Source organism: Macrobrachium nipponense, chromosome 18 (genome assembly GCF_015104395.2).
Source record: "Macrobrachium nipponense isolate FS-2020 chromosome 18, ASM1510439v2, whole genome shotgun sequence".
Lineage (NCBI taxonomy): Eukaryota > Metazoa > Arthropoda > Malacostraca > Decapoda > Palaemonidae > Macrobrachium > Macrobrachium nipponense.
Genome location: NC_087211.1, coordinates 53,764,957 through 53,779,427, shown reverse-complemented (window position 1 = coordinate 53,779,427; position 14,471 = coordinate 53,764,957). Strand labels below are relative to the sequence as shown.

At 37.4% G+C, this 14,471-nt stretch overlaps 1 protein-coding gene and 1 long non-coding RNA gene across 2 annotated transcripts; both read right to left on the bottom strand.

Moving 5' to 3' along the window:
- Positions 1–667: 667 nt before the first annotated feature.
- Positions 668–1,740, bottom strand: LOC135196587 (uncharacterized protein K02A2.6-like). The gene is made up of 2 exons (XM_064223428.1): positions 1,137–1,740; positions 668–981 (listed from the first exon to the last, which is right to left on the bottom strand). Exons 1-2 carry the CDS (start codon positions 1,738–1,740, stop codon positions 668–670), a joined length of 918 nt encoding a protein of 305 aa, XP_064079498.1.
- A 978-nt stretch (positions 1,741–2,718) lies between these two features.
- On the bottom strand, positions 2,719–3,828 carry LOC135196759 (uncharacterized). The gene is made up of 3 exons (XR_010310459.1): positions 3,704–3,828; positions 3,117–3,493; positions 2,719–2,931 (listed from the first exon to the last, which is right to left on the bottom strand). It is a non-coding gene; the product is annotated as an uncharacterized LOC135196759 (long non-coding RNA).
- Positions 3,829–14,471: the final 10,643 nt, after the last annotated feature.

Sequence of the window (14,471 nt, the reverse complement as noted above, 5' to 3'; positions counted from 1 at the left end):
AACCCCGGTTCCCAATGGGGGTCCCCTTTACCGTAGGATAGAGTTCAAAGGTAAATTACAGTTGTCCAAATAAATATTACTTCAAATTCTTGTTCAGTAGGTAAAACTGCATAAAAAAACAGCAACTTCCATAATCTGGGCTGCCGCGGATAGGTATCTACCCACTATCTCCATAGTTCTTACCTGTCTTGATGTCATATATTGGAGGTGATATTCATGATATAAACTCACATGTTACAACTTAACTTTATTGTACTGAGCCGGATTACAACAACAACAACAACACACGCCGACATCTGGCGGTGGCATTAGGAATCCTGAAACTGTTGGTAGCGTTCTCAACAATACAATGAACATAATTACTGAATAATTAATAATAATATAACATCTTTTCTACTTTTAAAATTAAATTTATTTGGATGGATTATCAGTTAGAATACTACACTGAATTTACTTTGATAGGTTACTGGTTAGGACTAAATCAGCTCTAAAAGTTATTAACATTCAAAATATTGTACACTATAATGGATATGTGGTTGTACCTGTTCAAAAATAAAATATTCATTCTTGGTATAAAATTAAACATGCCATTCAAGAATATACACACCAAATCGATACGCTTCATAATCATAACATTTATATGACATTAAAGAAATTACGTACAACATCAATACATTTCATAGTCAGAATACTTAGAGGGTAAATTATTTCTGGTTGACCTTGTTTGTCTGTCACTTTCAACTTTATTTTCCACTTTGACTGGAGTTTCAATTTCATTACCAATAAAGTCAATAGTTACTTGTTCATTTACCTTGGGCATTTGCACATCACTTGGGGTTTCTTTCATCTGAACTCTATTCCTTCTAAATAGCTTGCCTTCACTTTCAATTAGATAAGACCTTTCATCTAATCGTTCAACAACTTTTCCTTTTTCCCAGACATTTATGCCCAAAACATAAGGTTTAAGATGTACATTATCTCCTTCATGCAAAATACTTAAATCTTTAGCATTTTTATCATAATAGAATTTACTCTTAGCATTTTTTATTTTCTTCTTTACCTTAGCCAACTCTAAATTTACATTTTGATTTTCAAGTAACTTGGATAACATTGGTAATTTGATACTGTTCTCCTACCTAGGCTATACTGTGATGGGCTGGCGTCTTTATCACTAGTAGGAGTATTCCTATGGTCCAAAATGGCTAGATAGGGATCTTTGTTACTTTCAATAGCTTTTCTAATTAAACGTTTAGATGTTTTCACTGCAGATTCGACCATACCATTAGATTGGGCATATGTAGGGCTACTTGTCCTATGCTCGAAATCATAATCAGTTGCAAACTGTTTGAAATTCTCATTTACAAATTGGGGTCCATTATCACTAATCAATACACAGGGCAATCCATACCTAGCAAAATGAGATTTAAGTTTTCTAATCACTGTACTGGCTAATGTGTTTTCTAGGTAGTCAATTTCCCAAAAATTGCTGAAGTAATCAACAGTTATAAGATAATTATGCTTTTCAATACTCATTAGATCAACTCCAACCTTTTGCCATGGCCGATCAGCAATTTTATGTTTAATTAAAGTTTCCTTTTGTTGAGCACAAGGGAATTTATTACAAATTTCACATAAGATGAATTGCTTTATATCAGAGTTCATTCCTGGCCAATAGATACATTCTCTGACTTTCCGTAGACAGCCCTCAATTCCTATATGTGCTGAATGAACGACCTGCATTATCTTATGTCTGAGGTTTAATGGGATGACTATTCTTTTACTCTTAAAAATTAACCCGTCTTGAACCAAGTACTCATCCTTGGTATGACTATATATAGGCTTTGACTACATTATGTATCTCATCATTTCCTTCTGGCCAACCTTTTAAGATTAATGATTTTAAAATTTGCAAACTCTCATCCTGGTCTGTTTCATATTTAATTTCATTAAGACGCTCTTTTCTTACTGGCAAATAATCAAGCATGTTAACTTGCTCAAATTCATTTTCTTTATAATTATCTAATAGCAGATAAGATCTCGAGAGTGCATCAGCCACAAACATTTCCTTACCTTTCATTTCAACATCGTACTGTAGAATGTTAAGCAACATTCCTTGCAGTTGCTTGGGAGCATTACACAAGGGTTTCAAAAACAATACTAGCAATAGGTTTGTGATCACTCAACAATTACTTTACGACCATAGACATACTCATGAAATTTTCTAAGACTAAAAAAATAGCAAGTGTTTCCTTTTCAATTTATGGATACCTTTTTTCGGTTTCTGATGAAGCACGGCTAGCAAAAGCAATTGGTTTACCACATTGTAACAATACTGAACTTAGCCTATTTTGTGAAGCGTCACACTGTATGACAAGGTCTAAGTTAGGGTCATAGTACTGCAGTATTGGAGCATTAGTGATTAGCCTTTTTGACTCAATGAAAGCTTTTTCTAGTTTTTCTGTCCAGTTCCATTCGGTATTTTGATGAGTTAATTTTCTTATTGGTTCTAACACCTCAGATAGATTAGGAAGAAATTTACTTAACCCTAGATAGGAAATCGTACCTGCGCGTAACGCTATAGGAAATCCTGTATCCATATGGAATCATTGTAGGAAAAAATAAAAAATAAAATATGCAAACGCTTTATTTTACCAAAACTATACTAAAGTAAAAAAATAATATTCTTGAACAAATATCACCTTCAATTATGACAATTAAACTTAACAATATATTTTTGATTTATTAGAAAAAAACTTTGATATAAAAAAGATCTTATCAATTGTGATATAAAAAAGATCTTATCAATTGAGGTACTGTAATGATAAAAAGACACGTCATTCAGCAAAAAAGATTTTCGAATATATGAACTAGGAACTATAAAGAATCCCCTAGGCATCTTGTTCATCCTGGGAACCACAGAATACATCGGTCCTGGAATAAATGAAAACGGACATATTATTATTTACACTCCAGCAGCAAACACTTGAGTTTTCAGCTATGATGATATGTTCTGGTGAATTTTATGCTTGTATATGCAATAAAATTTTTTTTTTCTAATAACTTTGTTTCTAGTATATTTTTAATGTGTGAATGCAATATGAAACAAATACAGTTACCTGCTACTTGATGTCCTCATCATCATCTTCACATTTGTTGCAAATGATCATTATTACACTCAATAATTGTGTTAAATTTCATCACTGTCAGTCTGTAGAGGGTCTTTGTGAGGTGTTATCACTGCTTGCATGGAACCTGAAGTACCAATCTCACACTCAATTACAGTCTGTGATTGTGAGGGCAAGGCACAGGAGGTGGACGGGCCAGCCCTAGGGGAGGGGTGGGGAGACTCAATAATCCAATAATGAGAAATGTCACTGTCCATTCCTTCATCATGGGTAGTGTACAATACCGTATCAAAAGCTGAGGTATTCACCAAGGCATCTAAGTCGAACCTGGACAGTGTTCTCTTACGTTTCCTGGGCATTTTATCACACTAAAAAAAAAAAAAAAAATCAATAATACTATATATGGAATAATGTAAGTCATGTTTGACTATGTACAAGATCTAATAATGCTATTACACTCTCAAAACATAGTCATTATGTTATTTACAAGCGGTAATGGCCTTTTCTGAAAAATATATTTTTCACCATATACTATCATATTAGGAAATGCTGTGCCATTTGGATACATGAGTACTCACCAAGAGTGGATGAAGAGGAGCAGCACGTTACACACCTTACAGTATGAAGAACTTGTGTTGAAATGCCAGCCAAAGCACCAACTGAGCCAAGGAAGTATGAATTGTGGGAAAAATTTGGCCGGAAATACAAAAGTACAGGGGGAGCTGTGCTATTTGGCACGGGATTTCCTATTTTGGGTTAAGTAATTAACCATACCTGTAAACTCTTTAACATCAGTTACATCAGTAGGTGGTTTCATATTCAGGATTGCTTCCACCTTTTTAGGGTCCGGCATGAGACCTTTTCCTGTGATTTTATGACCTAAGAAAGCAATTTCAGATTTTCTTAATACGGCCTTAGACTTATTAAGTTTTATATCCTTAGCCTGGCACCTTTCCAAAAATTTGATTGTCTTACTATCATAGTCTTTAACAGCTTCCTCATACGTTTCACCTACACCATAAATTAAAACATCGTCAGCAATACATACAACACCATCAAGATTCTCAAGATTCAAGAGTAACTGCTTTTGGAAAATCTCACCACTAACATTTAAACCAAATGGTAGTCTAAGCCACTGGTAGCGACCAAAAAGGGTTTGAAAAGTGGTTAAAAACTAGATTTTTCATCAAGAACACAATGCCAATACCCATTGGCCAAATCAAAAAATGAAAAAACCTTTGCCTTTGACAGTTGGGGTAGAATATAATCAATTACAGGGATAGGATGATGTTCCCTTTTCAGAGACTTTTTTAAAGCTTGTGGATCAATACAAATTCTTAAATCCTTATTTTTCTTATCAGCTACAACCATCCTACTCACCCAATCAGTAGGTTGGTCAACTTTAGCTATTATTTTGTTTTTCCATTTCATTTATTTTTTTACATACTCTGTTTTTAAGCTTAATAGGAACTCTGTATTTAGGAATCACCACTGGTTCTGCATTTGTGTCAAATTCATTGCCATATTTATCAAGTACATCTTTAGTTGCAGAAATATTTTCATAATTAACTGTAATAAGTCCCATTTGCTCTGATGTTCTTTAACTTAATAATGGAATGTATTTACAATCAACAACCAAAAATTCAAGGTTATATTTCTTCCTATTCTTACAATTTCTAATTACTAACCTTTACTTTCCCTTAGGCCTAACTGTGTCTAAGGTCCATACTTCTAGGGTAGTGTCACAAGGCTTTAAATTGACATTAGGAATTAAATATTGAGGAATTACATTTACACTAGCTGCACAATCCACTTCAAATTTGATTAGTTTACCATTAACTTCAAAATCAGCTTCAATTAGCTTATCCTTTTTACTAGACACTTTAAGCAAATGCTCACATTCAGATTCATCTGAACTACTCACATCAAAGTCATTCTCATTACTTGATACATAATTTATTGTTCTACTTTTACATTTAACAGCATAATGATTATATTTACCACATTTTATACATTTCTTACCATGAGCTGGACACTTTTCCTTACGCCATTCATGTTTTTCCCCACAAAATTAGCAAGGGCGCAACTTATTTGTAGGAATACTGGGTCTACTGGACTTAGGCCTACCTTCATTATTTTCATGCCTAGGCCTACCATCATGGTCTGCGTCGTGTCTGCTACCAGTAGTCTTCTCCCTTCTAGGCTTTTCTCTCACTTTGGCCACACTGTCATTGGTCTGGCGAGAAGTAGACTTGATGACGTCCATCTGCCTTTTGCTTGCTTGAAAGGCCACACACAAATCCAGTGTCTTCTCAAGGGTAAGGTCTTCAACTTCAAATAACCTCTGACGAAGATTGTCCTCAGTGCATCCAAACACCACTTGGTCCCTCACCTGCTTGTTTCGTTGGTTAACTTACCATAGTTGCAGTCCTTCACAAGAATCTTCAATCTGGTAACATAGGCTTCCAATGTTTCGTTTGTTTCCTGCATACTGTTTTGTCGTCATAATTTTGGGTCTGCTTCAGTTGTATGACCCATACGACAATTCTTCACTCTTAATTGTAGGTAGAGGGAAAGATGGTGTTTTAGTATCGGGGATAATATTCCATTTCTCATCGCCGAGGTTGTTAGAATATTAAACTTTTATTTAAGATGCATTGGTAATGTTGACTATACGCTTGGGTGCAGTCACTTGTTTTTACCCATAATTCTTGTGTTATGATATACGTGGCATGACGCCGCTTTTGTAAACCGGCAAGTTAATCGCCGAAGGTACTCTGTAGTACTGCTGTATCTCTCACATTCTCCATTAAAGTGACTCATTTATGTAGTGATTCGCTTTTCTTTAATCCACCATCATGTCCTCTGAGGTCACAGGTTATGGGCCCAGCTCAAGCAAGAGGAACTTGTATTTTGATGGTGATGAGGAGAAATATGAAATGTGGGAGATAAAATTTCTAGCCCATCTGAGACTTCGAAAACTAATCCTAGACGAAAGTGAAGATCGAACTTCAGCGGAATTCATTGCTAAAAATGCTGACATTTTTGCCGAGGTCGTTCAAGTTCTAGATGATAAGAGCCTCCAATTAATAATGAGAGATGCAGTCAATGATAGAGACTGGCCCGTCAATTTCAAGGGGATTGTCCCGCATCGGTCCAGTCTTTATGGCGTATGGGGGGAAAAAAGCCAGTCTCGTCGGGCTTGTCTTGGCTCGCCATCCTTTCAGCATGTTGAAAATCCTGTCCTGTCCCGTTGCAATTTGCTGACTCGCCGCGCAAGTCCCTAACGTGTGTGGGAAGAGATTAGCCTCCCAGAGTCCTGACCATCCCTCAAGAATGAAACAAGTATGATACCTGAGACTGAATGTTATTCACCCGTAGGACGAAGATTGGCCTCCATACATATCGTTTTAAGCAGTGTCCTCATTGCAACTTCTCAAGTATGTCGCAGGCAACCAAATATTTAACTCAAGATTTTGTTACTGAATTCATTGAACTTTATAGACTTCATCCGTGTTTATGGAAGGTAAAAAGTGAAGATTATTTTAATAAATCTAAAAAGCAGGCTGCCTATGAAGAGTTATTAGAGGTCTGCAAGAAAATTGATGAGAATGCAGACGTAGATTTTGTGAAAGCTAAAATTTCCTCTCTTTCTTAGCCATTCTTTTGACCATTGTCTTCTGCGATTTTTGCCACACATTTCATAGTTATTGTCCTCTTGATCCAAAAAGAGCTATGATTACAGCAATCATCTTTCTTTTATTTAAAAAAAAAAGCCATATTGCGAATGATATGTCACCTTACAATCAAGACCGCTTGAACACTGAGTAATCTTCTTCTCATAGACCGATGGGCAGATAATGAAGAATGTGGTAACTCCCAGAGATGGCAGAGCATGTTGTCCTCTTGAAATCCTGTCTCCATCGTGTATGGGCAATCCTTAGGGGTCTGGCGCGGAGGGCCAGTACCGCCGTGACGGCCCGCCGTGCCAGTCTCTATCGTGTATGGCTAGCTTAAGGGACCATTACCAAGGTACTGGGAAACCAAGAATCATCTCCCTCTACACGGAGCTGACGTCACTGAAAATGAGAGGGAAAGAATGTGTGACGGATTATTTTCTTTAAGCGGAGGCAGCCTCTAGTTCGTTAAAGTCAGCTGGTGAGACGATCAGTGACAGCCTTCTTATTGCTATGGTGTTGAAGGGTCTTCCAGAGGAATTTACTCCATTTAATACTGTTGTTATGCAGAAGGATAGTGAGCCTACGTTTCTGGAATTCAAGTCTCTGCTACGGAGTTATGAAGAAAACCTGAGGAGTCGAGAGGCACATAGGCCTAATGTGAAGAGTGAGGACGTCCTTAAGGTGAATTATAAGAAGAATCCTGATTTTCAGTGTGGTGGGTCTGCCAGTGGCTCATCAGTAAGATGGTAAGTTGAAGAAAGACAGAGGTAAGTGGTGCAAAGAATGCAAAACCATTACACACAATTTTGATGAATGTAGGAAGGCTAAGAGGCCTACTAAATTTTCTAGTGCAACTGTGAATGTTTGTAAGCCTACATCCACTAATAATTATAATGATGAAGAATGCAGTTTCGAAATAAGTTGCTCTGTTGATATCATATCTACAGATGTATGTAATGTTCTTGTTGATTGTGGTGCTACTACCCACATCATTACTGATAAATCATAGTTTAAGTGTTTTGCTGAAGACTTTGATGAATCAAAACATATGGTTGAACTTGAAGATGTTGCAAGATGCCAGAATATTGTTAAAGGTAAAGGTAAAGCTAAAATTGTACTTTATGATACAAATGGTATAAAACAAAATGTTGTTCTTGATAATGCCTTGTATATTCCTACTTTTAAGTGGAGTATATTTTCTGTACAATCAGCTGTTAGTAAAGGAGCTACAGTAAGCTTTAATCCTAATCATTCTGAGTTGATAAGCTCAAATGGTGTGTCTTTTGAAATAGATAAGAAAGGTAAGTTGTATTATCTAAATAATGTAAGCTCATGTAAATGTCGTTCACTAGAGGAGTGGCATAAGGTTTTGGGACACTGCAATGTTAAAGACATTTTGAAGTTAGAAGATAAAGCTGAAGGTATGAAAATTAATGACAAAAGTAATTTTGATTGCATAACTTGTCATGAAGGTAAAATGCATTTATCTAGGAACAGATTACCAGATGAGAGAGCAAAGAGTAAAATGGAATTTGTACATTGTGATCTTGCTGGACCAATGAGTATTGAATCAAGGGGAAAATCTAAATATTGTATTGTTTTTGTAGATGATTATTCAGGATCTGTTTTTGTTTATTTCTGGAAACAGAAAAGTGATGCACTTAATGCTACTAAGAAATTCCTTGCTGATACTAGTTCTTATGGTGTTGTTAAAAGATTAAGGTGTGATGATGGAGGAGAATTTACTTCTTCAGAATTTAAAGAATTTCTGGTAAGTAATAAGATTAAACAAGAATTTTCTTCACCAAATTCACCACACCAAAATGGTACTGCTGAGAGAATGTGGCGTACATTGTTTGAAATGGCCAGATGTCTCTTAATTGAAGCAAAGCTACCAAAATTCATGTGGAATTATGCTGTTAGTGCAGCTGCTCATATAAGGAATAGATGCTACAATTCTAGACTAGATAAAACCCCATATAAAGTGTTAATGTCTAAGAAGCCTAAACTTGAAATTATGCATATTTTTGGTTCCCTGTGTTATGCTTATATAGAAAAGAAAGCTAAGCTAGACCCAAGATGTGAAAAGGGAATATTTGTTGGCTATGATTCATACAGTCCTGCTTATCTTGTATATTATCCAGGAACTGACAGTTTGAGAAAGGTTAGGTTAGTACATTTTACTGATAAATTCAATTTTGATAAATCCCAATGTCTAAAGGAAGATGGTGAATCAGAAGATAGTGAATCGGACTCTGATAATGAGAATGTCATTTGCAATGAAAAGAAAACAACTGTTAATGATAATCAAAGTGATCCTGTTTCTAAACCTATCCTTGCTGAAGATGACCATAGTGAAATTAATGCAGATTTGACTGAAACTGAAAGGGAAGGTGAGTCCCGTTATCCAAGTAGGGAGCGAACTGCTCCCAAATATCTTGAAGAATATGTTGGTCCTGATAATGTTGATTTACTGGGCTGTTCTGTTCATTATTGTTGTAAAGTAACTTAAATTCCTGAAAGCTATAGAGAGGCATTAAATTCACATGTGGCTCACAAATGGAAAGCTGCAATGAATGATGAAATTCAATCTTTAAGAGATAACAATACATGAATTGTGTAGTTTACCAAACAACCGTTGTATTGTAGGTGGACGATGGGTATATGCCATTAAAGAAGGGTTAAATGGTGAAGAGCAATATAAAGCTCGCTATGTTGCAAAAGGGTATTCTCAAATTGAAGGTGTTGATTATACTGATACTTTTTCTCCTACTGTGCGTATGACCTCAATTAGAATGCTTATGCAATTGGCAGTACAACATGATTTAATTGTGCATTGTATGGAGTTTAAAACTGCCTATCTTAATTCTGATATTGATTGTGAAATATTTGTTCAACAGCCTGAAGTTTACAATGAAACAGGTAGTAATAATGAACAATTGGTTTGGAAACTGAATAAATCTCTGTATGGTTTAAAGCAATCAGGCAGAAAATGGAATAATATGCTCCATGATTTCTTAATTCAAAATAATTTTGAGCAGTCATTAAGTGATCATTGTGTGTATGTCAATAAAAGACAACTTTCATGTAATTATCTTGGTTTGGGTTGATGATATGATCATTGCCAGTAGTAATGAGAAAGCTCTGTTTGACACTAAACGTGTATTATGTCATAGACTTGAGATGAAAGATTTAGGGAAACTTTCATGGTTTTTGGGTATTGAGTTTGTTTTTGATGGAGATTGTATAAAAATGAACCAGAGTAAGTTCATTGAGAAAGTTTTGAGGAAGTTCTAAATGAATGAATGCAACCCAAAGTCAATTCCTTGTGATCTAAGTGTTAATAAGTGTACTTTTGAGGAAAGTCCTGAAGTAGTTGACAGTACTCTTTACAAAAACATTGTTGGAAGCTTGATATATATCATGACCTGTACTAGGCCTGATTTAAGTTTTGTTGTGTCTAAACTTTCACAGTATATGGCTAGGCCAACTCAAAGTCATTTGGCTATGTGTAAATATGTTCTAAAATTTCTTAAAGGTACTAAACAACATTGCCTTGTTTTTAAGAAGTCTTATGATACTATTGAGATTTCTGGTACTGCGACTCAGACTGGGGTAGTTCTGAAGATCGTAAAAGTATTTCAGGTTATTGTTACCAAATGAGTGCCGATAGTGCTCTTATTTCTTGGAAGAGTAAGAAACAAAGTAATATAGCTTTAAGTTCTTGTGAAGCTGAGTGTTTCATTGACTTTTGCTATCCAAGAAGCAAAATTTTTGCAACAGTTGTTAACTATGACTAATGTTGAAGTCAAACCCATCACATTATTTGTTGATAACCAAGGGGCAATTAAACTTGCTAAGAACCCTGTTTACTATCAAATGTCTAAACATATAGACATACGCTATCATTTTATCCGTAATGAGGTTATGAGTAAAAATGTTGATTTAGTGTGTCCCCTCAAGTGAAAATAAAGCCGATATTATGCGTCGCTACAAAACTAGTAACTAAAACAAGTTGATTTATTTTAATTTGTGTCATTAATGGTTTTGTAAATTGACCTTTGATAGCTATGTATTTTTTTTCTTTTTTTGATTACCATGATGTATATATTTGTTTGATGTGTAGTAATTTGCAGACTGATGACAATAAAAGTTTATGAGGGGGTGTTAGAACATTAAACTTTTATTTATGATGCATTGGTAAAGTTGATTATACGCTTGGGTGCAGTCATTTGTTTTTACTCATATTTCTTGTGTTATGACATACGTGGCATGACGCCGCTTTTGTAAAGTAGTGTAACCGGCAAGTTAATCGCCGAAGGTACTTTGTAGTACTGCTGTATCTCTCACATTCTCCATTAAAGTGACTCATTTATGTAGTGAATCGCTTTTATTTAATCCACCATCATGTCCTCTGTGGTCACAGAGGTCCCAGGATGAAGGGCAATAATAAAGCAATATCTTCTAGCTTGTGTTTATTGGCTAAACTACATTGAAGAAGGCGGGTAGTTGAATATACAAAATACAAAAAGTGTATACAGTAAGTCCTCGGGTTACGCCGGTCTCGACTTACGATGTTTCGTGGTTACGAACGCGCCCCCATAAAAATATAAAAAATAATATTATGCGTCGTTCCGTCTTACGCAGTTTAGCGTCGTAAGCGACGTAAACAAACGCGAACTAGTTCCGGGCGCACAGCGGAAGAATACGCTTTGTGGGGGAGAGGACGGCGTCGCTTCGCTACGCTCATTCCTTGCCCATACGCCATTTTGGTTGTTTACACTGCCTCTCTCTCCCTCGTGTTGTATCGTTTTTGTAACTTTTTGCTCTTTGTTATGGCTCCCAAGCGCAAGGTAGCCTCTTCTGATGGTAGTGCATCAAAGAAAAGAAAGGCCATCACTATGGAAATTAAAGTGGACATTATAAAGCGATCTGAGAAGGGAGAAACGCCAACAAACATTGGCCGCTCGCTTGGCCTTAGCCGTTTGACCGTTGCTACCATTATCAAAGATAAAGAGCGCATCGTTGAACATGTGAAAGGATCTGCTCCTATGAAAGCGACAGTGATAACTAAGCAGCGTAGTGGTCTAATAATTGAAATGGAAAGGTTATTGGTGCTTTGGTTGGAAGACCAAAATCAACGGCGTATCCCAGTCAGCCCTATGGTGATTCAGGAGAAGGCAAAAAGATTGTTTGAAGCGTTGAAAAAAGAAAAGGGGGAGGGAAGTGAAAGTGAAGAGTTTGTGGCTAGTAGGGGTTGGTTTATGTGATTTAAGGCTCGGGCCAATTACCATAACCTTAAAGTGCAAGGTGAAGCTGCTAGTGGGGATGAGAAAGCAGCGAGTGAATTTCCTAAAGCGTTGTCTGAGATAATTAAGGAGGGGGTTATTCTGCTCAGCAAGTGTTTAACGTGGATGAGACAGGTTTGTTTTGGAAGCGTATGCCTAACCGCACTTACATCGCCAAGGAGGAGAAGTCAGCACCCGGTCATAAAGCCAGCAAGGAGAGGCTAACTTTACTTCTTGGGGGTAATGCAGCTGGCGACTTCAAACTGAAGCCCTTGTTGGTGTATCAGGCTGAAAATCCAAGGGCACTCAAGCGCATTTGGAAGGGTCAACTACCAGTAATTTGGAAGTCCAACAAGAAGGCATGGGTGACACTTGCAGTGTTTGAGGACTGGTTCGTAAACCATTTTGTTCCAAGTGTGGAGCGGTATTGCGCCTCCAAGGGTATCCCCTTTAAGGTGTTGCTAGTGCTGGACAATGCCCCTGGACACCCTGCCCAGCTTGGAGACTTCAACCCTAATGTCAAGGTGGTTTACCTTCCACCTAATACCACGGCCCTTTTACAGCCTATGGACCAAGGAGTGATTGCTTCGTTCAAGGCCTACTACCTACGAAGGACAATTGCTATGGCTTTACAGGCAACTGAAACCAAGAAGGACTTGACTCTGAAGGACTTTTGGAAATCCTACAACATCCTTGATGCTGTAAAGAACATTGCTGATTCCTGGAGGAGGTTAAGCAAACAAACATGAATGGTGTCTGGAAGAAGATTTGTCCTCAATTTGTGAATGATTTCCATGGGTTTGAGGACACAGTTCAGCAAGTTGTCAAGAACGTTGTTGCCCTGAGTAAGGAAATCAATTTGGAGATGGAGGTTGATGATGTTACAGAGCTGCTGGAGTCTCATGGCGAGGAGTTATCTGCTGAGGACCTGATACAACTGGAGAAGCAGATGATAGAGGAAGAAGAAGCACCCACCCCAGAGCCTAAGGCTTTCACAAGGCAGGACTTGGCAAGAGGTTTTGCAGAATTGCAGCAAGCGTTGGCAACTTTTGAGGCTCAGGATCCCAACTTGGACAGGTTCACTAGGGTTTCCAGAGGCATCATGGATTTGATGCAGTGTTACAAGGAGATCTTGGATGAAAAGAGGTTGCTCTCTGTTCAGACTAACCTGGAGCAGTATTTTAAGAAGGTAGAGAGGCCTGCAAGAGATCCTGTACTCTCTACCTCAGCTGCCTCTGCTAATCCAGACTCGCCTGGCCCACAATCTCCAGCACCTTCTGAATGTTCTGCTAACCCAGACTCGCCTGCCCCACTATCTCCAGCACCTTCTGAATGTTCTGCTAACCCAGACTCACCTGCCCCAGCATCTCCAGCACCTTCTGTAGGTTCTGCCTCACCTGCCCCAGCATCTCCAGTAGTATGTTCTGCCTCACCTCAAGAATCACCTGCCCCAGCATCTTCTGGAGGTTCTTTTTTTCTTCACTAACCTCCCCCAGTCTCTCCAGCACCGCAGCTTCCTCCAGTGTGCAAGCCAACCAAATTAATAAAGGTAAGGAATTGTTCTCTCGTTGTTATTGATAGGTATTTACATTAAATCAAGTGGTATTTTTTAATGTTCCGACTTACGCTGAAAATCGTGTTACGATGCATCTTAAGAACGGATCAACGTCGTAACTCGAGGACCCCCTGTATAATAGAATCATAACAAACATATGGGCATCGGAGCTCTATACACAATAAGGAATCATATCCTGCATACTTGAGGTAGAATTTATAAGATCGAAGCCTGTGTGTCGGACTTGATACTAACACAATAATAATTGGTTCTATTTATAACATTTATGCATTATGCAACACAGTGCAATAGCTCTGAACTGAACGTGTCTGCGGAGCTAAAGGCGCTGTCACAATAGCGAAATTTCCGTCGACTTTTTCTGAGTTTGTCGTCAACTTTCCAAAGAAGTCAACGTCATTCCATACTCTGATTGTCACACACGTTCTTCTTCATAACGTGGTTGTTGTCGTCAAAACGTAAACAAAAACCATCTAAGCTGTGACTTCCTGGAATGATAAAACAACTATGCCTTATAACACAGAGCAACTAGTGGGTCGTGCTTGCATGTGTTTAATGATGCTGCATAGAATAAAAAAAAAAAAGTCTTTGGTTTTGGTCCTGGTTAAAAAGACGTGAACGGTTTTATTTCAAAAATAAGCTAGGGCTAGCCTAGATAGGCTATTCGTAACCTTGTTTACACAACCAGACAGACTATTATAAATTAAGCTAGAGAAACACTGCACAAATTTCAAAGATCTTTTTTATATTATTTGCTAATGCAAAAAAAAAAGAATAATAATAAAATAACGGAGAGCAGAAGCTA